Source organism: Helicoverpa armigera, chromosome 8 (assembly GCF_030705265.1).
Source record: "Helicoverpa armigera isolate CAAS_96S chromosome 8, ASM3070526v1, whole genome shotgun sequence".
In the NCBI taxonomy this organism is placed as follows: domain Eukaryota; kingdom Metazoa; phylum Arthropoda; class Insecta; order Lepidoptera; family Noctuidae; genus Helicoverpa; species Helicoverpa armigera.
Window position 1 is genome coordinate 952,688 of NC_087127.1, and position 25,309 is coordinate 977,996.

The 25,309-nt window shown below is 35.4% G+C and overlaps 7 protein-coding genes across 11 annotated transcripts in view; 4 read left to right on the plus strand and 3 right to left on the minus strand.

The window, feature by feature from the left end:
• The window catches only part of LOC110383678 (protein lin-37 homolog), a 358,932-nt gene extending 354,119 nt beyond the window's left edge, over nucleotides 1-4,813 (plus strand). Inside the window, exons 2-7 of one of the 2 annotated variants that reach the window (XM_064035904.1) lie at nucleotides 1,979-2,126; nucleotides 2,651-2,777; nucleotides 3,069-3,266; nucleotides 3,567-3,702; nucleotides 3,990-4,138; nucleotides 4,610-4,813. In XM_064035904.1, coding sequence (XP_063891974.1) covers nucleotides 2,042-2,126; nucleotides 2,651-2,777; nucleotides 3,069-3,266; nucleotides 3,567-3,702; nucleotides 3,990-4,138; nucleotides 4,610-4,619 — 705 coding nt within the window. In that variant the 5' untranslated portion in view covers nucleotides 1,979-2,041 and the 3' untranslated portion in view covers nucleotides 4,620-4,813. The remainder of the gene's footprint in view (nucleotides 1-1,978; nucleotides 2,127-2,650; nucleotides 2,778-3,068; nucleotides 3,267-3,566; nucleotides 3,703-3,989; nucleotides 4,139-4,609) is intronic. The other variant, XM_064035905.1, reaches the window with a different exon arrangement.
• Nucleotides 166-1,787, minus strand: LOC110383655 (partner of Y14 and mago). The gene is made up of 3 exons (XM_021344458.3): nucleotides 1,615-1,787; nucleotides 970-1,236; nucleotides 166-568 (listed from the first exon to the last, which is right to left on the minus strand). The coding sequence occupies exons 1-3, from the start codon at nucleotides 1,646-1,648 to the stop codon at nucleotides 300-302; spliced, it is 570 nt and encodes a 189-aa protein (XP_021200133.3). The 5' UTR covers nucleotides 1,649-1,787; the 3' UTR covers nucleotides 166-299.
• On the minus strand, nucleotides 4,761-7,341 carry LOC110383677 (rRNA N6-adenosine-methyltransferase ZCCHC4). The gene is made up of 6 exons (XM_021344476.3): nucleotides 6,946-7,341; nucleotides 6,546-6,790; nucleotides 6,073-6,276; nucleotides 5,608-5,812; nucleotides 5,110-5,442; nucleotides 4,761-4,900 (listed from the first exon to the last, which is right to left on the minus strand). Exons 1-6 carry the CDS (start codon nucleotides 7,237-7,239, stop codon nucleotides 4,811-4,813), a joined length of 1,371 nt encoding a protein of 456 aa, XP_021200151.3. The 5' UTR covers nucleotides 7,240-7,341; the 3' UTR covers nucleotides 4,761-4,810.
• Nucleotides 7,342-7,499: 158 nt separating this feature from the next.
• LOC110383493 (complement component 1 Q subcomponent-binding protein, mitochondrial) lies at nucleotides 7,500-13,386 on the plus strand. 4 transcript variants are annotated; one of them, XM_021344287.3, is made up of 6 exons: nucleotides 7,500-7,851; nucleotides 8,009-8,059; nucleotides 9,650-9,821; nucleotides 10,753-10,955; nucleotides 11,651-11,739; nucleotides 12,679-13,386. In XM_021344287.3, exons 1-6 carry the CDS (start codon nucleotides 7,614-7,616, stop codon nucleotides 12,832-12,834), a joined length of 909 nt encoding a protein of 302 aa, XP_021199962.3. In that variant the 5' UTR covers nucleotides 7,500-7,613; the 3' UTR covers nucleotides 12,835-13,386. The 4 variants fall into 4 exon arrangements, with proteins under 4 accessions (XP_021199962.3, XP_021199971.3, XP_049694035.2 ...); XM_021344296.3 differs by having other exon boundaries at nucleotides 9,671-9,821; XM_049838078.2 differs by lacking the exon at nucleotides 8,009-8,059.
• An 829-nt stretch (nucleotides 13,387-14,215) lies between these two features.
• The window catches only part of LOC110383129 (amyloid protein-binding protein 2), a 58,143-nt gene continuing 47,049 nt past the window's right edge, over nucleotides 14,216-25,309 (plus strand). Inside the window, exon 1 of the mRNA XM_021343878.3 lies at nucleotides 14,216-14,432. Within this exon, the coding sequence (XP_021199553.3) occupies nucleotides 14,241-14,432 (192 nt within the window). The 5' untranslated portion in view covers nucleotides 14,216-14,240. The remainder of the gene's footprint in view (nucleotides 14,433-25,309) is intronic.
• LOC126054247 (uncharacterized) lies at nucleotides 15,893-17,932 on the plus strand. Its single transcript, XM_049838917.2, has 5 exons — nucleotides 15,893-16,833; nucleotides 16,970-17,101; nucleotides 17,241-17,303; nucleotides 17,385-17,477; nucleotides 17,705-17,932. Exons 1-5 carry the CDS (start codon nucleotides 16,443-16,445, stop codon nucleotides 17,899-17,901), a joined length of 876 nt encoding a protein of 291 aa, XP_049694874.1. The 5' UTR covers nucleotides 15,893-16,442; the 3' UTR covers nucleotides 17,902-17,932.
• Nucleotides 17,890-19,553, minus strand: LOC126054236 (putative nuclease HARBI1). Its single transcript, XM_049838892.2, has 3 exons — nucleotides 19,069-19,553; nucleotides 18,676-18,953; nucleotides 17,890-18,557 (listed from the first exon to the last, which is right to left on the minus strand). Exons 1-3 carry the CDS (start codon nucleotides 19,281-19,283, stop codon nucleotides 17,983-17,985), a joined length of 1,068 nt encoding a protein of 355 aa, XP_049694849.2. The 5' UTR covers nucleotides 19,284-19,553; the 3' UTR covers nucleotides 17,890-17,982.

Below are 25,309 nucleotides of genomic sequence, written 5' to 3' on the forward strand. Positions count from 1 at the left end.
TTATTTTTGTTACATTCTTATTTTAGAATCATAACCTCAATAATTTAATTTGGTAATAAATATTTTATGTAATCATAGTTTTCTATTTTTTTTTTTCATGTGCATTTAATTTTTATATTATAACCTGAGTAGAAACGCTACAGGCCAAGCAATAATAAGCCAATGTAGTTTTGTAAATAATTTATAATAAAAGAAAATTTCATTAATTTGCACCCACACAGAGAACACATTCATTCATGCAAACCATAGACATAATTCCATAGTTCATCAACAATAAAGTTAAAATTCATTGGTATAACTTATTCACTATTTTTCTCTAAAACTTCTATTTCTTTGACAATGTCCATTTTCTTAGACAACTTTTCTTTCTGATCTTTGTCAGGGGTTTTTAAGTTGCCAGACTTTATTTTCTCCTCAAGAGTTTCTATTTCTCTGAGTTTTTTTCTTAAGTTCTTGAGACGTTTGACAGGGTCTGTTGTGGTGTTACTGGGAGCTGAAGGCGATGGTGTTGTAAAGTTAGGTTCCGTTATCTCAATTTTGGAAAGTTTGTCGGCCACTTCTTCAGTTCCTGCAAGATGCAATAAAAATGTTAAAAGATGGAAGAAGTCTTTTAAAAATAATTTGTATGCAAAAGTATCATTATTATAATGAATGTTTTTGTTATTTTTGTTGCCCAGAGTTACAATAGCAAATAATTCTAATTAGAAATTCTTTACAAGTTTCTTGTGAAAGTGTAACATACTTATTCATAAAGAGCATGCTAATTAAAATATTATATTTATTCTGTAGCTCTTACAAATTCTAATTATTGTAACATGATGAATAAAATTATCTTTCTTAGATATTATTGTTGTGTTTGTTAGATAAGTGAAACACTTGAAGAGAACTTAACTTAGTAGTACTGTGAAAAATATCTTTATAAGCTAGATGAATTTCCAGTGACTATGTAGATTCAATGAGTGAACAAACCTGTCTTCTTTTTCTTCTTCTTTTTATCAACATTGATGAGCATGCCCGGTATTGGCTGAATAACACCGGGGTTCTTTTTCTTCTGTGCTTGAGCAACTATCTCGGGAGTAAGTCCTACCGGTAAACCAGTATTCTGCCGAGCTTTAAACTGTTTGCCCTTGCTCTCGTACAGAGGCACTTCTTCTTGTGGCACGTAGCCATCCTTGATCCTTCGAGGTTTGCGCCAAGTACCATCTGGTCTTTGCGTCGCTGGGATAAATTTGCACCCTGGAAATTTTAACATTTTGTAGGAAGTGGTTATTTTTAAAATGATTAAAATTAAATGAGAATGGTATCCATACAGTCTTTTCTACCTTTCCTGATGCGTCTATTGTGGCGGGATGGTATCGAGAAGCGTGCGTTGTTAACCGATTGACTGACACTAACGAGCAAAACTACAAGAATGTTTTAATTGACGCAACGTAAAGTTTCATTATTTATCACTTGAAACTTTTTGCAGCAGACTTTCACTGACTCAGCAGCTATACATCGAACGCTCGAAAATATGGAAAGTCGAGGCAAATATTATCACGCACTGATATGCTGTTAATTTCTAATTAAATAAACAAACCTCTTGAACATGAAAATAAAACAAAGGATGCTTACCATCTGCATCATGCTCATATGCTGTTGTGGCCATTATAAACCATTTATTTAAAGGGACAAGTGTAAGTTTAATAAAATTCTTCACAGCCTGGTAGTTAGCTAGGCCTTGCGAAATTCTCGTTTCGCTATTTTCGTACACAACTATTTTGACAATTGACAAAAAGACGACTGCTTTTTTTTACTGACGCGAACATTGTCTTTCAGGCCATGTCAAAAAAAAAGAAATTAATAGTCGAGTAGATGTAGTCGACTAAACGAAAATATTTTTTCATGGAAAGTACCGGTAAAGGCACCCCTAGTCTTGTGTCCAGCCAGTGACATTATTATAATTTCATCTGGCAACCCAGTAGAATACAAATTCGAATTTGGTTTGGTCATCGTATTGTTGTTTTTGTTTTGATTAAGATTTTAATTAAGAGTTAACGAGATGCCTAAGCGAAGGAGATTATTTACGCCTATGAAGAACAGAACGTCAAAACCTCAGCACAACAGAGATAGCAGCGATGCAAGAGGTAGGCCTATATACACTTTCTATTTAAACAATATTGGTCGTGTTTCATTAATGGTTTTAAATTTCGGAGCAGTCAAACAGGACTTCTATGTGCCTGTACAACCTATGTTTCTAAGTAATTGAAATTATTTGAGACAGGGTTAAAGGTTTTTCCATACTATTTGTAAAAAATCGATGATTTCCCAAATATGAAGGGAGTTCGCGGACATTGTAGGACGCCACGTATATCACAGATTTTTGGGTATAAACTACGTATTAAAATACCTTTGTGACAAATTGCGAAATATCTTACGACACTGACCTACTTCTGAAGTTACTTTCACTGTTATAGAAAGTGAATCAGAACTAAAGAAGGGCAAAGCTCCTTTGTTTTAATAAATGCCTAACAAGAGAAATTACACAAGTTACATAAATGTTTCATATGTTTTTTTACTGCATACTTTTCATTTTAACGTTACATTATGTGTTTTGTCACTTGTTTTGTACATAAACTAAAATCGATTGCAATATATGATTGAATCCTAGAACCGCACCATATTGCAGAAGTGGCCACGGCCCGAGGAAGGCTCAAGGGAGCCCTGATGGATGTACTGGACCCGGCAGGCGATGAGTCTGATGCATCCTCTGACTATGTTCCTGATAAGAGAGACAGGTTTGTATTTAGTTATAGAAACCACAGAAAGAATTAATAATATACAAAAACAAAACATTTATTTTCCTAGAAATATGGAGCACATAAGCTGCTTTGATAGTTGTTGATTGTAGTCTTGAAAAAGAAAAGAGTTCATCATAATTATTAAATTAAGATACAAATTAAATTCAATGCATGTGATCATTTATTTATAATTCAATGCATGTGATTCTGTGAAGGTTATCTGTCTGAAACTGACCTTCCGAAGTATTTTCTACAATTATGCTCACAACTGAAACTATATGATTTCAGTCAAAGTCAAGAAACAGAAAAATCTGAGGATGAAGAAAGGCCTTACCGTAGGAAGTGGTCGCCCCATCGGCAGTCTTATGTCCTCAAGCTTTTTGACAGAAGTGTGGACCTATCTCAGTTCACAGAGGAGTCCCCGCTATACCCCATATGCAGGGCTTGGATAGCCAACCAGCCAAGGGCTAATTATAGCGAATTTGGGTAAGATTTTAGTGTATAGAATCTACACTGTATCTATTGTTTGAAAAAGTAAGCAGTTTTGCAATCAAAGACCTTGTACCAATTTTTATCCAAACAGCTATATTTGAGCATTGTCACAAATTGCTTTATATGCTTATAGGATTTAGACAGCAAATAGACTGTAGCTTTATGTTTTTAAAACTAACTTTTACACATGATTTGATAAAAGTCTACTTTCAAGTCTTGTGTGAAAGAGTAACAAGCACTAAAAAATTCAAAATAACCTGTTTATATATTCCAGAGTATTGTGATTTATTTCAGAAAATCTGAACCAGTGTTGGACTTGCAGTCAGAAACACTTGAGCTGCCAGGACCAGAAGGTGCACATGTGTCCAAAATACCGCCTCTACTGCCAGAACAACTGAAGGCCAACAAAAATAATATTAACTTGAACTATGTGAGTTTTTATTTCTTCACAACTTCTTCAATTTAGACCAGAAAAAAACTGATATATGATAAAGACTGTTTATTAGTTCAAAACAAAATAATGTAAAAGATGAGCATAAATTTTCCCACATCAATATCAATACTTTTGCCAAGTTTGGTATGACTTCTCTTTATAAAAAAACTACGACAACCTCCTCCTTTTTAGAAGATTGGTTAATAAAAAACATTGATATTATATTTTTCACAATGCCTGTTACATATATTTTTTTGTTGATTACATCATTTTTTATCCTACAGCGTGAAGCCCCGCCGCCATCTCGCGAGCAGCTCCTAGCGTCACACTCGGTGCGGTGGACGGCAGTGCGGCAGGCGTGGCTGGAGCAAGCCGCTAAGGTCGAGGCGCGGTACGAGACCACGCAGCAGATACTCAACAAAATCAATGTCAAGTATGTACTACTGTATCTATCCTCAGTATGCCAACCAAAGTGTAAGACATCTCAATTGGTTGACCTGCACATCAAAAGACCGTCACTGATAATGACGTATGTGCGTGGCGAAATACTAGGCCACTAAAATTTTAGTTTGTTTGCCGTCGACTCGCTAAGAAGACAGTTTAGCCAATTCAAAAAATGCGGGATCGCATAATATTAGACTGACATTGTTGCCATCGCATTTATTATTTTAGTACCATGAAGCCGTGGGAATTTCGTCAATATAGTTAAATTCACTTTAGTCAAACTTGCAATATCTATCAAACAGCTATTCAAAGTTAAACCCATAACCTTGTGTTGTTTTTTATGTTTTTTGTTTTCTCGAGTTGATCTTAACTTATCAGGCGCGTATTTTTAACTGCGCCGCATATCCCCAATATTTTTTATTTGGCCATTATTTTAAATTATAACTCTCTTTTGTTTCAGCGCCCTTTGATAGCTGCCATTGATTCAGACAAACATGTCATACCTCAATCAACTAAATTTTGATTAATTTACATAGATTTGTATATTTTTTTGATTATAGAATCCAATCATGCTGATTTAACGAATAGAGAAATAACAATCAAACCATTAGTGTTTTTATAATGTTTTATTGTGTAAATATAAGATTATAGTGATTATCAATTATGCACTTTTTCGCTTCTTTTTGTTTGTTCCCTGTAGTTGAGGGCAGTCAGACTGCTTGTGCCCTTTCTCTTTGCAGTTGAAGCAAGACTGTAACAAAAGATTTTGTATTCAATGGAAGCTATGAAAAATTGTCTTAGATATCTCATGCATAAGTTTCATACCTGTACCATATAATAATATGTATATGGATGATATTGAAAGCTATAATACATACACTTGCTCATTTGGAATGTTAACTGTTTAGCCTGAAGAAGGTCATTATTAATTTGTATGAACATAAAGCCAAAAAATCTCACCTGACTCTCAACAACAACTCCACACACATGATTCTTCTGCTGGCAACACCGGCCACACTCCTTACAATGGAAGAAGGTTGGTTTCACACATCTCTTACAAACGTCACAGTGTTTATACGTCATTCCGTTCTTGCTCGTACATTCGCCACACTTATGACAGTGGTTGTTAGACGAAGCCACATAGAACTTGCACTTATTGCACATCTTGTAATGGCTGTCGTTTGACAAGTCTATGGTATTGAAAGGTAAGTTGGTGAAGAAACGGATTGGTGAAACGAATTTTCGGCCATCTTTCATTTTGTTTAGGAATTTCTTGTGGTTTGTGTATTCAATCTGGAAATGTAATGAAAGGTTTTTAATACATGTAGACTAATTTAAGATTCTTACGAAAAGCTAATAAATAACTAGGTGCACAGGTCCAAATTAAAGATATTGGATATAGTCACGATTTTTTGTAGATTGTACATTTAATCAGCTACATAAAGTTCCTTCACATACCTGGTAATCATGCATTTTAATCTCTGGTGCCATGTTCTTAATATAAGGCTCTGAGAAATAGGGGAAGGCCCATAGGACTGGAATAAGGCCTTCAGATGAGTCAGTGATCTTTCTGTAGGAGTCTGAAAGTTCCTTGATTGTTTGTACCAGTGGCTCCACTCTGCCGCCAAATGGAGGGTCCATAACTATGCAGATACCTCCTTCTCTGTAAGGCAAAAAAATATAAGATTAACACATATTTTTTTCACAGCAATAGCACACAAATAGCAGATTATTTTATGGATGCAATGGTTTTTATATCATTGCTAGAGCACAAATTGCAATTTCATCTGAACTTATCTAAAAAGATTTTGTAATAGAAACTTAGCTCTACTTATCAAGTAGTAAGAGGTTTAGACTGGAAGCCTGGACCCTAAAATAGTTGGGAAAGGCTAGGCAGATCATGAAGACAGTGTGAAAACTTACCGTGACTGCTTAAAGAATTTCTTAAGCACCTTCTCATCTTCATTGCCGTTAAACATGTAGTTATTGAACATGTTATACCAAATGAACTTGTTGGGGGCGTAGAAGTTCTGATGGCGCTTGTCATAGTCCAGAAGGATGGAGTTGAAGTCTGAGCGGGACTGTGCCTCCTCGTGGATGGAGGGTGTGCCGATGCACAGGATGTTACTGGAATTTAGACAGATAACAATTTGAGCAAGGTATGTAATGATTTTTATTAATGTTGTATGTTTGTACTTTGTACAGTTAACAAAATGAATAATATTTCATTACAGTAACCTTTTCAATGAAACATCAACTTAAGGTTAACAATAATATTGTGAAAGAGGGAAGAGTATGTCTAGTCTCCTACCATTTCTTGGCCATAAGTCCCACTCTTTGAAATGATGCAACTACTACAAATACCTATAATATAATTTATGTTTAATAATATTTACCTGATATTATTATTCCTAAGTATCCCAAAGACAGTGCTGACAGATTTCTTAGTGAACATGTACTGTGCCTCTACAGAATCATTTTCCAGCATGGGTAGCCAGGACGTAGGTCGGCTAAGCTGCTCATCTGTAAGGGGAGTGATGATCCTGTGGTCCTTGGCATGTTTCTTAGAAGGCTTTGAGACAAGGTACAGCTCCTCGCATGTGTTACAAAATGCTCTGTCCACATAATGGCGGGATTTCACCTGCAAATAAAGTAAATATTTAAAAAATATACTTTAATAGGCGGGTCATACAACTGCTTCATATTAATTCAAAATTATAGTGTGTTTTGTAATGGAAGAAACATTACAGAATATATTAAAGTTGCTAAAATATTGTTTATTATTCAAAAACTAACCTCGCCAAAGTTACTCCATGCTGCCGCTTTATCAATTTTAGGAATCAAACTATAGTACTTTTCATTGCGTTTCCTCACACTTTCCTTCAGCCAATCTTCTTCGTCTATGTGTACAGGGCATTCTTTATTCCTACATGAAGCACACGCGAAATACCGGCCCTTTTCAGTCGAGAACAACAAAGTGGGCCCATGCAAACACAGTGGATGTGAAGTTACGTCTTCTATTACCACTTCTACGGGAAGTGACTTCTGGGCAATGGGTTTACTTGTTTCTAGTTTACGTTTTCTAGGCATTTTGCAGGATTTCGGATAGTTTTTATGTGAAATTTGCGATTATAAATACTGTAGAATTCACACGTGAGTTCGACTCTGAAATGACAGTGACAGCTTCAGATTTCAAAGACATGTTTGTAACTTTTTCGAAGTTTTAGAGATGTTTCCCATGATCGTGGTTCGCACTAAATCGGTAAAATACGGTTTATATTTTTTAGTAACTTTCCTGACTGACAGTTTCGATTTCCATATGCTGAAAAAGAAAAATAAAAAGAATTATACGAAATCAAACTGCTGGCAACTCATTATACCGGCGGCGTTCTATTGTATCTTCTGACATTTTTTCGAAAAAATTTCAAGAATTTTGGTGACAGGAACACAGAATTTTAGTAAAAATGAACGGACTAGGAAAAACTGCTCAGCGACTAATACAAACCTGTGTGCAAAGCACAACGATAACGGGTGCTGTAGTATCCCGTGCTCAAGTCCCCGTCAAACGTGATTTCACCAGAGGAATATGGCACATGAGCTGTTCGAAGAGGCTGGATGGGTTCACAGCATCGTCCACCCTTCTGCACAGCCACTCCAACACATGCGGCTGCGGTTGCGGTCTGAAGGCGATGCACACGAAAGGTAATGTACTCCAGCATCTCGTTGAGATAATTTTGAGGTTATGCGATTGCACCACACGCAACGCTCACGCCGGAGTCTGCATGTTGCTGCTAACCAATTTTTTCCCATATAACACGTGCTTGTCATCACTATCATTAATCTGTTGTCATTTGTTCAGATACAGAAATTGAAATGGCTAATCCCAATCAAGTCAAAGTTAAGCCCCTTGGTGAGTCCTACTTCCTTCCCATCCCACGCTTTATTCTCGTCGAGGTTAAGGTAAGTTCTAGAAGTTCCTTCCTTTAGCATGTTTTATAACCTTCATTTGTCTATAGCCTGCACAATGTTAAAAAAATCCTTTAAATATTGTAAGATTTTAAATGTTTGTAACTTATAAAATTACGAAGTATCTTGGAAAGTATATAAGTAAAAGTAGCTGTCTGTTAGTTAAAAAATAGTCTTAGAAATATATTTCTAGCCTCAGTGCTTTAAACAAAACACTATAACATTTTCTAGTAAAAAGTAGATAAAACCAGTTACAACCAAAATCCCTGCACTATTGCCACGCTGCATCCTCTAAAACATGGAGTGATGCAGTGCCAGCTACAGGGGACAGCAATCCCATGCTCACATCCAGATTCATGGACACCAAGTCCTGCTTCTGCATAAACACATGGGACAAATTATTAGAAGCTACTTGTTAGTTATTATAGTTGTTTAGGCCAGGTGTGTAGAGTAAATTTTTTTTAAATTACGTTTTAGAAGCTCCTAGTTATTCTTTTAGTTGTTTAGGAGTAAAATTAAAAAAAAAAAACATTCTCATAAACACCTTTACACATTACTTCAAAATGTAACAAAGATAAAGGAAAATATTGTCAATTACATATTTTAAAGTTAAATCATGAATTTTATATTCCCACTCATGATAACCTTATATTGCATCATACATGTTGAAATGTTATCATAAACACATTGTCAGAGTTAAAGCAATGTAGCAGAACAATACACTTGAACTTTATTATAGGTAGAATAAATAATTGAAAAATATAAATCTTTTAAATCTTTAAGATATAAAAGTCAGAATTAATCCTTTTGACATGTCACATGTCATTTTTTAACATTTACACCAAAAAGAAATAAAATAGTTTTATCACTACATTATGTGTACCTAGGGCTGCCATCTCGAATTTCGCCAAACCCGGACAAACATTAAAAAAACCCGGACATTTGGCGTAAATCGCATTTTTTCCCCCGAACGAGTACGATTTTGTTTAAACAAAATAATACCTATTTTGTAATCCATTTACTATTAACATATACTTAAATTCAATGAGGTGCTTTCTTACATGAAAAGTGTCCGGGTTTTCCCCGGACGCTTCTAGAAAACCCGCCCGGACGTCCCCCGGACGGGGTCAAAACGAGGACAAATCCGGGGAAACCCGGACGGATGGCAGCCCTATGTGTACCAAACAGTAATTTCACACACTAACAACCATTCCCAATATTGTAGCCATGCATTGTTTTGCTTACCTATATAGGTATTTGACATTAGTTGTTTGTAGTCCCAAAATCAGGTATTACTTCACTTAGCTTAGTACCATTTTTTTACAATTCAGAAAGGAGCTCCAACAAAGGATACACATTACATGCATTATTATAAAAAGCTATTTAAAGATTTGTGCTCCTTCAGTTATAGGAGAACACATCATGCATACATTGTGAATTATAATTTCAAACATAGTTTAGAATTATATTAGTTGAGGTAGTAAAACATGTTGGGAATGGTTATAAACTTAGCAGATAAACAATTCTAAAACAGCCAATGAAAAACTATTTATAGGTGAGAGGGAACTAGTAGAATTTCTGACCGAGGAGATAGTAGCTGAACGCAAGGCTCAGAAGGTCAAGGTGCTGCCGTTGGAGCTGGAGGGCTTTGTCATCTGCGGAGACGGTGCCGAGGTTGTGCTGTCCAAGAAACTGAAGGATGAACTGTGAGTATGGGTCATAGGTCTTGCATGATGATATTTTGTTGGTATAGTTCGCAACTAAGTAACTTTCAGGCACAAGTATAAAGCACCCACATGTATGTGTCCTATACCACTCCTCTGCCATCCGCTGACACGTAATTTTTTTAATTTATTTACCTAAACAACATGCAACTATCGCAACTGTTATTACCTTTTGCAATAGCGGTGATACTTATTACTTATTTCTATCAAAAATAAAAAGGTAAAAGTTTAACGAAACTGTTGATGTTATGCATCATTCAGATACCAGACAAATTGAAAGAGATCGACTTTAATAAACAACATGAATCTAAAAAGTTGTTGGTCAATACAACAAAAATTGAACTCTAGAAACACCTCGAAAATATCCTGTTTATGATCCCCTCACAATTGCCACGCTCGTCTTCGCCAATCGATGGCATGCTCGGGTGCCAAGTGTGGGGTACAGTGACGCAGTCAAGTAGAATACCACTGAGCATCATGCCAGTGTGTATGGAACAATACTGCTACATTTTTATATTTTCATAAATTCTGATATTCATCAAAAGGTCATCATTTTGATCTGATCTACAATCTTATTTTAAAAAATCATAATTTCGGCACAAATAACAATTTCTTAAGAAACATTAAAATATTCTTTCTTCCTAACAGTATTAGGTAACCCAACAAATATCCCAAAGATGTTACCTATTGCTAAGACTTTTGAGAGTCGCTAACATTCAACAGGCACAATTTTGTGGCCGTTTTATAGATTAAATTAACGGAATCCTCCATGCGTGAGTCCGACTCTCACTTTTGAAGACAAACACTCAAACACGTAAACGATTATTCAAATTAGGCGGGTAAATACTTCGAAGTTAAAACAAAAGACAGCCCCCAAAACGCCCACCCTTGACCCCTCATAATATTGTCACAGCATCAAGATAACATTCAACGTGAACCACACGGTGGACTCCGACGAGCTGGAGGGCGAGGTGCAGCCCGAGAAGCAGGAGTTCGCGGAGATGCGCTCGCGGCCGCAGTTTGAGGTGGACATCGTGCGCGGAGACACGACTCTCGGCTTCACCTGCTCTTATCTGCAAGAGCCGCCGGCAGCCAACGCCTCTGCTGATGAGTACAGTATGTATTGATAAATAAGTAACTTGTTTCTTGATCATTGGACACGACTTTGATATCTTCCACTTCAACTCCATACATGCTTCTGTTTGCAGACACAACAGATACAAAAAATAAAACAAATCTTCTGTGTCAGCCTTTAGACCAGTTACCTTTTTAATATTTTGCTGTCCTTTCCCTTGGTATTGGTTCAGGCTCTATAAATTATTAAAATGTAGTCTTGAGCAAAAACAGTAATATAAGTTATATTTAAGTTAGTATCCCCTCACAATTGCCACGCTCGTCATCGCCATTATATGGCATGCTCGGGTGCCAAGTGTGGGGTACAGTGACGCAGTCAAGTAGAATACCACTGACCACCATGCCAGTGTGTATGGAACAATACTGCTACAAATATGCTATTCATTTAGCTTTTTATTATGTGGAATAATTTACAGACTTAGCATAGTTGGGCTGAAGTGTAATTTTAGTTAGGTTGTATCTCTCTAAACAAAGGAGTTTTATCTAGAATTATCTGGATAAATGTCATAGTTTTTTGTACATATCATTTGTTTTATCAATGTCACTGACTGACAATTTATGATCCTGGCTGGTAACCGTCCAAAACATCAGTTTTTTTTTCTTTTTTCTGCAATAGCAGTACCTACTATAAAGCAGATTTCTTACACGATTTTTATTAACAAAATGTTTATTTACAGACGACGTGTTCGGTATTGACGAGCTGACCATCTACAAGGGCGGGTGGAACGATAAGGTGTATGCTGTCGCTGGCGACGTGCTTGACGGGGTATGTTGTACTTTAATATTTTAGAATTAAATTAAAGATCCATGCTTTTATATCACTTGAAAAATCCTATAGACTCTAAAGATTCTTTGTTTTCTGGGATATGAGACATTTAGTCACAGTTTTCTGTGTTATCAAACAAAATAAAAAAATATATATAAAATGTTCTTGATTCTTTCTAGTACAATAATACTCCAATATGTATATTACGCGAATGCGTATGTAGTAAATCTCACACATCGAGTTTTCAAGTTCTTGCAAATATGGTACACCCTACTTAAATAAGATAACTTGTTTCTTATTTATTTTCCATATCTTATCTCTCTCAAATTCTTGCTCAAAATCGGAGATTTACTTCTACCATAGACTTTTGCAAGTATAGTTCAAATTCACCATAACTAGCTATGCTACCATAGCTATATTGGTTAACACACCGACACCCGTGACCACGTGGTCGCAGGTTCGATTCCGGGTCGCCCCATTTCTATGCCACACTTGATACTATAGCACAAGTAGTTGTCAGGTGCCAAAATCGGGGTAAATTGACGCATTGAGGTGAAGTCGATCTCACAAAATGTTTGTGGGATATTCATTGACATGCTACATTTTTATTTGAGTCATAAATAAGCTCAATACTTTACTACATTCCATAGAGTAGTGATAAGTTGCGTGTGTTTAAAAAAATAGGAACAATTTATAGATCCTGTCTAATGTTGCTTACGTTAGTTTAGACGAGAGGACGCGTGAAGAGCGCCTATTTATAAATATTAAAATAGGAGAAAAAAATTACAAAGTTACAAGTTTAAATGAGTCTTGTGTTCTTTTTGTATTGTTTTGTGTAACTGTTTTATTGGAATTTTATCATTTTAGTATTATTTAATATAGCTAAGTAAAATTTCAATTTTATTTCAATTTATTAACAATATTTTTCGCTTTTTTCAGTACCTTTACGATCTGCTGATGAATCTGCTTGAAGAGAAAGGCGTGAGCAACGAGTTTGTGACCAAGTTGTCGGACTTCAGCACGGCTTACGAGCATAGTGCCTACATCAACCTGCTCGAGACCGTCTCCCAATTCACCATCGGCAAGCAGAAGTAGACAGTTCCTCAGACCTATGTTCAAAAGCAATAAAAATCCTGTCAAGCACCACAAAAAAACTGCCGCTCGTTAAACATCGACTATTGTGTTAGTATTCAGTCACTTTGTGAAACAAAAATTCACGATTTAAGATTTTATCTCTCTGTATCTTATGTATTCTATGTTGAACTAAATGTTCTTTTTGTTAAATAGATAAAAATAGTCGAATTGACGTAAGGCTGTATGGTAGAGCTGTCAGAAATAGTCCGCTCGTGAGTAATGTGTTAAGTTTTTGGGCTGAATTGTAGAAATATTCTTCTATTTTATGAAGATTAATATTGATAGTATACTCGAAAATAAATATTAAACTCACAGCGGGCCGCGACAGAACGTTAATTTCATACATGCAACTGTCATTGTTTTAAATACATACAATTATGAAATGTATGAAGTTGCAAGGAGTGAAGCATTTATGCTGTAGACAGCTTTAAAATAGTTTAGTTGTGTCATGGTGATGTTTTGTTTAATGTTAGTTATATTTTAGTTATTTCTCAATTAAATTGTTCCAATTTATTTCTCTTGTATTATTTTATGACCATAATCCTACATCTTTATCTCCCGCGACCCGATGGTTCTCACCGCTGAATAAATATTCTCAGGTAACTTGTCCTATCGCCATACCAATTTCATCCCATTCGGCTTAGCAGTTATGCCATGAAATCCAGAGAATAGATTCAAGATCCCACTAGGGATGCCAATAAAAATACACGGGTTTACGAAACTTGCAATATTTATTTATTCAACTTTTGGAAAGAGGTTTTTGTTTTCCACCCTTTTGTTTGCCATCTATAGTTTCTCATAAACACCTCCCACTTGGAGTATATTTTGAAGATTAGGAAACTTTGCTAAGAGTCCATGTCTCCATTTCAAACAACTAGTTTGATCGATACTTGGAATAAGTAGCTACATTCCTATATCGAAAATCTTCGCCCTTGGTAAACCTCGTTGTTATATTACTGATTTTGATTTTCGACGATTGCATAATATTTTACGCCTTGCGAATATTTGTCAAATCGATTGAAGCACAATGCGCAAAGTTTAAGACATGTCAGCTGACAACTCATTCGGTCTTGTTGACAGCTCCCGAGTCAGCTGTTCGCTAAACAATGCCCAATGCTCAATCTGTCTCATTCTTATCCGAACGATTTGTTTCGTATCTCTTCAATTCACACAATAGGATAGAAAAGGATGCCACATCTCTCTGGAACTACCTGTCAAGTGAATAGCCAATCAGAAATAAGCTTCACTGTGTGCTTACTCAGTAAGCTCAAAATCAACCAATAGAAATGTTGCTGATTACGTACTACGTGAAGTTCGTGCGAATCCTAGCCGCTGTGCTGTGACGCGTCGGTGTGTAAGTGAGCAAAATGCATCGAGTTTTCCTTTATCTTAGCAAAATGGCGAACGCGTCTTCGTCGGCGCTGCGCGCAAAGAAAATACCCGATAATTTGTACGAGCTGTGCTTGACGAATTTAGTGAACTACTTGCAGAAATCAAAGTGTGGCAGGAATGTGCTCGATGGGCTACCAGATACCGTCCGCATGGATGTCTATTACAAGGTGAGTTTATGCCACACTTAGCTCGTCTCCTAGTCTTATCGATAAAAAATACAGTGTACAGTAAGAATACCGTTACAATTGTCAGATGTTATGGTTGTGGGCGATGATATTGTTATCAGTGGCACGTTGGGGTCGATCGTGGAGATTCTAGGATTTAGTTTAGTTTGGGTAGTGACCGTGAACGCAGGCGGTGCGTGTGGTTGGAGTCACTTTCACTGGTGCGCGGCGCTGCACCGTCAGGCCGTCATACGATCCGCTCTTTGTTACGAAACACGTAGCTGTGCATCGGCAGCGTGCGTCGATATCAATAAGTTCAGTATTGTGCGCTATGCGGCTCATACAAGTCCAATTTGTTGCTTTGTGTCGCAATCAAATGTCCTATCCTGGAGCACTGTTCAAGTAGCCACTTCCTTGCATCGTCTCAGTTGTACAGAGTTATCTGGCACTGCAGATGTTAATAAGTCTATATTAATAGCTTGGTGCGTGCATAACGTTTCGTTTGACCCCCAGTAGGCGCCGGCCGATAGCATCGTGTCTATGAACAATAATTATTTAGATCATTAGGACAAGAAACAAAATTGGCACAGTCTCACAGTGGCAGCTGACATAATAAAGTAGATGTATATCATTGTCTATGTCTTGTATGTTATGCTGATGGCCTAGGTGAGGTCTGATTACAATGAACTCTGGCATTCGAGTCTATTCAACTAGATGAATTGATGAGTTGGCATTGTGATTCAAACATGTTACCAAACCCTGGTATCTCAAGTATTTTCGCTGCCGGATTTGTGTGAAACTGGCTATAACAAACTAGGCCATATCAGTTGTTGTGAAAGTCAGACAATAAACTAGCTATCATCTTCATAAACAATTTACTGTACAAAAAAGATAATGAAAATTCTAATTAGACTTCACAAATCAAAACAATATACCGCCCCAAAACAAACATGATTTACCACCTTCCAGTATGTTATTATAGGGATAAAAAAATGGCATAAGTAACTCCCCAACAACAACATCAGAATTTGATATTAAATAAAAAAACCTATTCATACAGTAACATATTCTAGCAGTAGGTATAGGTAGGTAATTGAATCAGTGTAGGTAGGTAGGTAATTCAGTGTCATTGTTAAACTTAGAGGAAAAATAAAATAGGTATAAATTAAACAAAACAAAAACAATATATTTGATACCTAATTTGTATATAATTAGCAAACAGGATAATTACAATATTATAAATTGACTGTAGATTATTTTTATTCTGGCTGTTGTCAGTCAAATATTTTTTGCATTTTAAGGGTCGGTTCATATCTAACGGAAAATGCGTCGAGCGTATCGTATATGTATGATCGACGCACTGACGCATCATCGGTTAGGTGTGAATGATTGAATGTTTTATAGTATATTTGTCTGTTTTGGCGTTACGCGACCGAAAATACGCGACGTATGTTCCGTCAGATATGAACCTACCCTTAGGGTCTGTTTCAGAATGTATGGATAAAGTTCCAAATAACTATGTTACACATAAATTATTCGGATGATAAAAGTTCCGAATAAGAAACATTGCGTTTCACAAACATAATTTATCTAACACATAACTATCTGAAACTTATATGTAAGTGCGGTGGCAACACCATATACAAACGTTTCGTTTCTTGATGTCATTTCATTAAGTACAAAAAAAAGTAAAAGAAACTACTTATAAACATATTTCAAATTATACAAGAAACATTGATTTACTTTAATATTTTTATAAAATTAGTTATTATCCACATAACGGTTATAAAAACTTACACAAACGATTTTATGGCAAATGAAAATTGCTGGTAACGAAACGCGTTTGACAGTGACAATTACTCACAGTCACTTATAAGTATTAGCAGCCGCGCGTGGTAATTTAAATTTTTTATGTTAGTCGTTGGTGTTTGTGTTTCTGTTTTTTTGCTATTCTTGCGATTTGAGTGTACCTCTTGAATACATTTATGCACAGTCATTTCTATGTATTGAAAAATGACATCAAAACGTGAACGAAGCGTTAACTTCAGCCGGGAAGAAGTTGAGCTTCTAACTTCACTCGTTGCTCAACATAAAAGCATTTTAGAAAATAAGAAAAGTGATGCAGTCACATGGAATGAAAAAGAACAGTGCTGGAAGACATTGGAGGCACTATTTAATAGCAAAAGCGGTACTAATTATCGTAGTGCCAAAACATTAAAAGCGAAATACGAAGGAATAAAAAGAAATACCAGGAAAAAGTCTGCTCTAATACGTGCCGAAACGTATCGCACGGGAGGTGGACCTAGTGCTGCTCCTCCTCTGACGCCAGTAGAAGAAAAAGTGAAGGACATGATACTGTTGTCTGTAGATGGCATCGAAAGTGAATTTGATTCTGATCATGTTGGTAAGATCATAAGTTTAAAATTGTTATTAGTTCTGTACTACTAATATGACGAGCCGATCTGTATTTTGTATGTAAGTGAATTATAATACAATTGTCATGCTCTTCTCTTTCTTATTTAATTTTATTTATGTTGCAGATCCTATACAAATAGACACAGTATGTCCTCCACCAACACCTTCCACATCCAACCAATTAACACAAAACATTGAAATGATTATTGCAGACAATAACTGTGTCCAAGTGGATACCAATATAGAGCATCACATAAGTAAGTTACTTTTTCTACAAACCAATTTAACTTAAATAGCCATATTGCCACTTGTTTTGTTTTAACTAAAATGAAATATTTCTACCAACAAACTTTTCATCCATTAAACTCTTGTTAAAAACTCCATTTTCGTTTTCAGCTGAAGGTCAGTCTACACAAAATGATGACTCTGATGAGGAAGGGCATTCCAGAAGAAAGATAAGTAAGTAGTGTTCCTGTTGTGTCTCCGTGTTGTTGATAAGCACACCTTCATAACATTCTCACCTTTTCTTTTTAATTTTAGGTCAATATACTACACCCAAAAAAGTTGCCAATGATGAGAAGTGGACTAATTGGAAGCCAAAATCTCTGCGCTCCAAAAAACATCCTGCCTTATGTAAGTTCTTTTAATCGTTCTTGTTTTAGTTCATGTATTTAGATATTTTATATTGATGTGCAGTATAACAGAGTTGCAATGTAATGGTTCAACCGTCAACCTGTGGTTTGATTGGAACTCCACTATAGAAGAGACCTAGATTGTATGGGTAAATTAAATGATGTTGATACCAGCTTGTGTAATTTTTACCAATACATATTTACAATAAAGAAAATATCTTGTTTCAGCTGCTGAGAAGATGAAAAGGCCATTCGAAAGAGTAGCTGATGCAAAATTAGAGATTGCAGATTTACAGAAGAAGATTCTGGAGGAAGAATTCTTAAATAAAAGAAAGCAATGGGCCTTTGAAGAGGAAGAAAGGGAGCACAAAAGAGAAATGTGGGCGTTGGAAAAAAAATACTTTTTAAATAAATTTGAAAAATAAATCGTTTTTTATTTAACACAGATACATTTAATAACCTACTATATTAATGGAATGCAAAATGCCTATAAATGACTATCATTATTATAGTAATGAACCAAAATAATCATTAATTAAATTACTTCGCACTGTTGCATCCCCCACATTTTCTAGACTACTTTGATTCACAACATCGTGTTCATCTGGCTCACCCACGGAGTAAATGGCTTCAAAATGGTCATCTCGCATATCTATTGCAATATTGTGCAACACTGCACATGCCACTATTACAGCCTGTACACGAGATACAGATAGCAAAATTTTTTTTGATAAAATAGGGAATCTGTTTTTCCAAACCCCATAGGTTCTTTCTACTACATTTCTGCTTCTTATTTGGGATTCATTATACAGATGTTCTGCTGGAGTCATAGGAGTTTGTAGTGGAGTAAGTAGGTATGAAGTATTTTCATATCCTCTATCACCAACAATTACACAGTTTCTAAATTCTCCATTTTGAAGTCGTTGCTTTATAAAAGAATTATTAAATATTGTTTGATCATGAGCTGCTCCTGGCCATCTAGCCACTATGTCCAAGATCCTTAACTTTGCACTCACTACAGTTTGCACATTAAAAGAAAATTGTGATTTCCTGTTTCTCCATTCTTCTGCATTGTTTCCACCTGAAAATAATGTAAACAGCATTTATAAAAACAGCTCAATTTGATCATTTGCTACATAGTTTGACAAATAATCCTTTATTTACATTACCATTCATAGTACCTATTTAATATATATTACCTGGAGATTTTATGGGTACATGGGTACAATCGATAGCACCAATAAGCCTTGGGAATTTAGCTATATTGAAAAACTCTTGCTGGATGTCTTCAGTGTTGCTTGGGAATTTGATAAACAACCCACGCAATCGTGCAATAGCTTGTGAAACCAGGTAGACAAAGCGACTGGCAGAAGCTTTGCTTACACCAGAGAAATCACCTACTACTGTAAGAAAGCTTCCCGTCGCGTAAAACCTCAATGTTAACAGTAGACGATTAATTGGCTTTATAGCCAAATTCCTGAAAAAAACATTGGAGTTAGATCAGGTATAGTTACAGTAGGTATATACAATAGCTAGACGGAGCCGAGACATTATAAGAATACAGGCTGCAGGTTAGGTATATGCTTACTTACCTTTCTGTAGGGACAGATATTGCTTTCTCAATAATTGAATACACAAACATCACAGCTTTTTTAGTGAGTCTGAAGCGCGCCCTGAAGTCCGTTTCGTCTAATGTCTCCATATAGTTTATTCTTTCCCGATACACTGGAGTCTTGCGTGGTATTGTGAGTCTATCGAAATATTCATCAAACTCATCTTCAAGAGTCTCAAAAATGTCCATTGCCATTGAAATAGGTATATAATTGTTTAAAACACAACACGAACGAAAGAAAGAAAGAAAATGTCATTCAATTTTAACTGTCAAACACACTACTTATGTGTCGGATAACTGTGCTATTTGCCACTTCAACCGACCCATAACTTATCGCTGACTTTATGTGACACATAGCACTATTCGAAAGTCGTGAAACGCAAAAAATGTGTTTATCCTACAAATAAGTAACAAATAGCTTATTCGGAACTTGTGCAGAACTTATCGGTACATTGTGAAACAGACCCTTAGAGTCACACAAATAATGTTTTATTTAATTTCATGATTTGTAAGATATTGTGAACAATTAACACATTACAATATTTTCAAGTTCACAATTTTTTTTTCATAAAACAATTTTATGTTTGTTTGGGTATAGCTAGCCTAAAGACTCCTCAACTATTGAAGCAATTTAAGAAACTCAGTGTTGGCAAGGCACATTACACCCTATATACTTATCTTATCTGAGTGCTGGCAAAAGTTCGCCCGGGATGTGGGTTAAACCGTGAGAAAACAGCTAGTAATAAAATAAAAGAAATCTTGAATTAAATAATTATATCGAAGCAGGAAATTGATTGTACTATATAAACATAATATATGTACCTAATCAGCTGTTGATAACATAATAACATGTCTATGGTAGGATGTATTGGTAGTCTTCTAACTACTTATTGTAGGTTCATAGATAAAACAATATCTTATGCCCATTTCAAATACATCTTGAAAATAATATGAATGGAGACTTTTTTTATTGAGAGCTTTGGTTAGATATCTCATAGACAGATAAATAATATAGGTGTATTCAAAGAATATCTTTGCCATAATGATATTTCATTAAGGGTGTTCTGCACTGTTTAACTAATGATAATCAATTGATATCCAGCTTCGCCGATTTGACAAATGGGAGGCAATTACACGGCTGGTTATGGTTTGGTTATCGTCATAGTTAATTTAACAACCCACCCTAAGAATATCAGATACGTAAATACCTAACTAGGATTTCACAAGTCACTATGCTTTGACTAAATACTGACAATGGTGGTCGTATTGTGCGTCGGCTAGCAATGAAGTCACCACCGTGACGTGACAATTGACTTTATTGAAGTCGTGCACGACTTTGTAATATTAAATCACGCATTACGAAGCTTATTTCTCTTTGAGTGACTTTGTTTGTCCGAAGTTGGCTGCTAGTCGCTGTAAAACATAAGTATAGAAGACCGGCAAAAATATTAAATGAAAAAACTAAACGTTGACTTAGTCTGTATTCGGGTTCAGGAAATAGTTCCCTCGGAACGTGGGACAAACCGCGAGGAATAGCTAGTGTTGAATAATTAGTCCCACAGATAACAATCGTATATGCAAACAATCCAAACTTAAAATTCCGCGGATATTTTTGAACATAAAAACAACCAGAAATAACTAACTTAAACTACAGAAATAACTAAATTATTCAGGGTCACCAATTAAAGTGAACTAAATCTGCATACAAACATGCTTTAAGGACACAATCGCATATTAATATTAATAAAAATATCACGGTCCGCAAATATTCATAATTAACTGTGCATATTTAGTAAGTAATAATGGTGGTCTTGGTGCGAGTTTACGGCGGTACAAAACAATATAGTGTCATTACTTACTTATTACTGCCTTCAAAAACTCTATATACATCAATCAGTCAATAACCTCGGTATTTTTATGTATCTTACTTATGTATTTAGGATGGAAAACAAAGTATGTAAATCACAAAAGTTATAGAGTTAACGTGCGGCAAAATCTTTTAGTGTGAAACCCTTAAATAGGTAGGTAGACGAATACTGTTTGTATCGAGTGATTTTCACACAGAGATTTTTTAGTGACCACACCATGGTCGTTCTGTGCTCCTGCCAAGGTTTTGCCTAAAAAGTTAAAAATAAGGAGTATTACCCCATATAGAACAATGAAAAACACCTCTTTTCTTTGAAGTATAACGTTTCGGTCTTATTTCGAAGTCATCAGTGTTGTCATCCAGTCAATATAACCAACCTCAATAAATATAATCTTCGATCGAATACTTCTCGATACCTTGCGTGCGTTTAGTATTCTGGAAACCCAGTGACAACTGTGATGTTTGTCAATCAATCACACACATATGCATGAGAACACATATTTGCATGTGCACGCGCAAATAAATCCCTACACAGTCATGTTCATATAAATTCTTTACATTTACATGTCATGACAGTATTTGACAGTTTCCTCAACGACGTTTCCTCGAGACGCGCGCAGCCGACGCTTGGCAGTGAAAGAGCTCCGTGCTTATAATTAATTTAAAAATATTAAACGTCGTATTTATTTGTGAAATTCGATGTAAAACTGTTAATAGTGTTCCAATAATTCCCTAGTGATGTTATCAAAGACCTTAACACAAAAGTATTTAAAAAAAACAGTGTAAATAAATCAAAAACTAATAATATAAACAATCCGTAAATAAGTGACATTAAAAAGTGTAAACTGACCAAACTGTGTTAATAATACATACAATAACCAATCTACTCGCAAAACATTCTACTGAGTGAGTATAAAACATAAAAAAGTGAATAAATAATTTCGGACAAAGTGCACGTCAAGTGGAAAAAATTCCTAAGTGATTAATCATAGTAACCGTTTTGCACAATTTAAATTTCTCATACAGTAACTTGAGATACATAATTTCAACAAGGACATCATAAGCCTCGGTGGCGCAATACGTAAAGCAACCACTCGGCTCGGCTTCGAATCCCAGCAGCTGCATGTCTTTTTGCGAGATTGTTTAGAAGAAATTACAACATTAAAATTTAAGCTTCAAGTATTCAATAAAAGAGGGCACCACTTCATATGGAAAATAATATGGATACCGACTCGTTCGATAATGTGACGTATAGGACACGTCAAATTACTGGCTCGCTTGACTCAATATTTGACATATCTACATCGACAAATGCGAATGAAAGAACGATACTTGACACGACTATGATGAGCTTGCCCGATAGTCTACATAACAATAGCAATAATGAAATAGTCGACCATCTAAAGGAAGAAATAAAAATGCTTAAGTTGCAACTAATGAGCGCGCATCAAGAAATAGACAATTTGAATTGCGAAAACTTTCGATTAAAATCAGATCTACAAAAGTCTTTAAAAACTGTTGAAACATACAAAAATATCTGTTTAACCCCTGATAGAAAGATTAACACAATTAGCTCACCATCATCAACTCGGAAAAAAGAGTCTAGACAACAAAAAACACCTCTTACTCAGGATGTAGAACACAAACATAGAAATTATAAAAACGGAAACAATACTCCCCACATGATGAATAAAGAAATACAGACTTGCTACGTCACTATGGATGCACAGACACAAACACAACACGACCCGCAAACATTAACAAATAAACGTATCCTTGCCAACAAAACTTTACCAGGCGCAAAAATGATTACAAAACAAAAAAATAAACTATGTATAATAAGTAGTGGTTGCACGAAAAAAACTCTGCCTCTGATTGAAGAAATATTTTCAGACCATTTTGACTATTGTCATTATATACTACCAAATACTATGACAAAAGGTTGGCTAAGCAATTTGGAACTTAAACTAAAAAACTATACGATGAAAGATTACTGCTTGATCTTTATAGGGGAAAATGATATAAAGAACAATGAGTATCTAAATATATTAGATGACCTAAAAAACTCCTTAAAAAAGGTAACTCATACAAATAACATCGTCTGTACACCAACCTATATAAAAGGTGCACTCATATATAACTACAAGGTTGAGCTCTTCAATAACCTCCTGTACTTAGACGTAAAAAATCAAGAGTATGCCTACTTCTTCGATAGCAACACCTCTCTGACACATGAAATGTTCTCTTATAAGACTGGAATAATAAACAAAAACGGGTGGAGAAACATCTACGAGAAAATAATATCTAACATAATGATAGATTACGAGCTATTCCCTGCACAAGACGATGAAACTGCCATCTCAAACTTTTTTCGAACATAAATATCTGTATGTTATGCACCAAAACATTGCCGGGCTCCTAAACAAATCAGATGCATTAACAGTCTGCCTACACGAAATAGAAGAAACAGGGGCCTGTGTAGACATTATTTGCATTACAGAACATTTCATCATGGCTGGCTATGAACGACTTTTGACCATATCTAACTACCAACTAGCAGCATGCTACGCTCGAAAGGAAAGCAAACGAGGGGGAGCCTGCATACTAACAAGAAATGGACTTCAATTTAAAGAATTACAGCAAATAGCCAAATTATCTGAGACTGGCGTTTTTGAATGCTGTGCCATAGAATTGACTAAATTTAAGATTGCTATTGCATGTGTATACCGAATTCCCAAAACTAGCAACTTTGTTATGTGTATGGAAAAATTTAATGTACTCTTGCAAGAACTAATTAAAAAATCCTACCAAAATATTATTATAGCAGGCGACTTTAACATAGATACGTTAAAAAAAACTACTCAGTCAACAGAGTTTAAGTCTCTTTTGCTTAGTTATAATCTAAAGTTGGCAATAAAACAGCCAACTAGAATAACAAGTCATACATGCATAGACAATTTTGCACATAATTTTGATAAAAATAGTAAAACACAAGTACTAGAACTGGCATTATCGGATCACACTGCTCAGTTCATAAAAATACCAGTTCAAAAATGCTGTATCATTAAATATTGGCGCAAGAACAGACGTAATTTTAGTACAGATTATCTTGTAAAATTTAAGAAATGTCTAAGTAGCTTATCTTTCTGTGACGTGTATAGAACTAGTGATCCAAACGTAGCCTATAATAACTTCATAGAGATATTCTCAATGTTTTACTTTTTATGTTTTCCTAAAGAAACTATCACAATACACACAACAAAAAAAGCCAAATGGATATCTCGTGGTATTAGAACGTGCAGTAAAAGAAAAAGGTATTTATTGTGGCAATATCGATATAACCGTAACCCAATAAATAAGGAAAACCTCACAAACTACTCTAAAAAACTAAAAAAAATAATTCAGCTTACACAACTTTCTCAAAATAACTACAAAATTAAAACATCACACAACAAATGCAAAACTACTTGGGATATAATAAAAGCCTCAAAATATAACGTACCTAGGAACCCAATAACAAAAATTCAATTAAATAATGAAACTATAAGTGATCCTCAACAAATTGCCAATACCTTTAACAAATACTTCATCGAAAAGGTTACTCCAATCATAGGGTCTGGAAATGACGTCACTTCGCATATCTTAAATAGAAAAAACTCATTTTTTATGTCACCTTGTGTACCACATGACATTATTAAAATAATTAATTCATTAAAAAACACGAGTAGTGTCGGATTTGATCAAATTTCAACAAAAGTATTAAAATTTGTTGCAGTTGAAATAAGTCCACATTTAAGTCACATATTAAACTTAAGTATTAGTGCAGGCACTTTCCCCGAATCCCTAAAAACGTCGATTGTTAAGCCTATATTCAAAAAAGAAAATAAGGAATGCATGGAATTTTACAGGCCAATCTCCCTTATTAACATCATATCAAAAATATTTGAAAAACATATTTACAAAGAATTGACAAATTACTTAGAAAAAAATAACATACTTGCTAATGAACAAAAAGGATTCAGAGAGAACTGTACTATAAACTTGGCAATATATGACTTCTTGCATAAAGTGATGATTAACGTGGATAAGACGAACCCTGTTTGTACCGTATTCTGTGATATGACCCAGGCCTTCGACTACGTACGGCATGATATCTTACTGCAAAAGCTAGAGTCATATGGCATCAGGGGGAACATTTTGAAATTAATTCAATCGTACCTAAGCAATAGAAAACAAATTACAGAAATTAATTCTATCAATAAAAGGACAAAATGTGAAGAAACTTTTCAATCAGATGTACGTTTAGTTAAATATGGAGTACCCCAGGGAAGCGTGCTGGGCCCTCTTTTATTCA

What these genes read in the sequence shown, in the direction of transcription:
- LOC110383655 (XM_021344458.3), bottom strand. Translation starts at nt 1,648, where the DNA reads ATGGCCACAACAGCATATGAGCATGATGCAGATG. An exon ending in ATATGAGCATGATGCAGATG is followed by an intron (nt 1,237 to 1,614) that starts GTAAGCATCCTT and finishes TAAAATTTCCAG; the next exon opens with GGTGCAAATTTATCCCAGCG. An exon ending in GAAGAAGAAAAAGAAGACAG is followed by an intron (nt 569 to 969) that starts GTTTGTTCACTC and finishes TGCATCTTGCAG; the next exon opens with GAACTGAAGAAGTGGCCGAC.
- LOC110383677 (XM_021344476.3), bottom strand. Translation starts at nt 7,239, where the DNA reads ATGCCTAGAAAACGTAAACTAGAAACAAGTAAACCCATTGCCCAGAAG. An exon ending in CATGGAGTAACTTTGGCGAG is followed by an intron (nt 6,791 to 6,945) that starts GTTAGTTTTTGA and finishes CTTTATTTGCAG; the next exon opens with GTGAAATCCCGCCATTATGT. An exon ending in CTTAGGAATAATAATATCAG is followed by an intron (nt 6,277 to 6,545) that starts GTAAATATTATT and finishes TCTAAATTCCAG; the next exon opens with TAACATCCTGTGCATCGGCA.
- LOC110383493 (XM_021344287.3), top strand. Translation starts at nt 7,614, where the DNA reads ATGAACGGACTAGGAAAAACTGCTCAGCGACTAATACAAACCTGTGTG. An exon ending in GAAGGCGATGCACACGAAAG is followed by an intron (nt 7,852 to 8,008) that starts GTAATGTACTCC and finishes TCATTTGTTCAG; the next exon opens with ATACAGAAATTGAAATGGCT. An exon ending in AAGAAACTGAAGGATGAACT is followed by an intron (nt 9,822 to 10,752) that starts GTGAGTATGGGT and finishes ATATTGTCACAG; the next exon opens with CATCAAGATAACATTCAACG.
- LOC126054247 (XM_049838917.2), top strand. Translation starts at nt 16,443, where the DNA reads ATGACATCAAAACGTGAACGAAGCGTTAACTTCAGCCGGGAAGAAGTT. An exon ending in ATTTGATTCTGATCATGTTG is followed by an intron (nt 16,834 to 16,969) that starts GTAAGATCATAA and finishes TTTATGTTGCAG; the next exon opens with ATCCTATACAAATAGACACA. An exon ending in CAATATAGAGCATCACATAA is followed by an intron (nt 17,102 to 17,240) that starts GTAAGTTACTTT and finishes TTTCGTTTTCAG; the next exon opens with CTGAAGGTCAGTCTACACAA.
- LOC126054236 (XM_049838892.2), bottom strand. Translation starts at nt 19,283, where the DNA reads ATGGCAATGGACATTTTTGAGACTCTTGAAGATGAGTTTGATGAATAT. An exon ending in ATATCTGTCCCTACAGAAAG is followed by an intron (nt 18,954 to 19,068) that starts GTAAGTAAGCAT and finishes TGTTTTTTTCAG; the next exon opens with GAATTTGGCTATAAAGCCAA. An exon ending in TGTACCCATAAAATCTCCAG is followed by an intron (nt 18,558 to 18,675) that starts GTAATATATATT and finishes CATTATTTTCAG; the next exon opens with GTGGAAACAATGCAGAAGAA.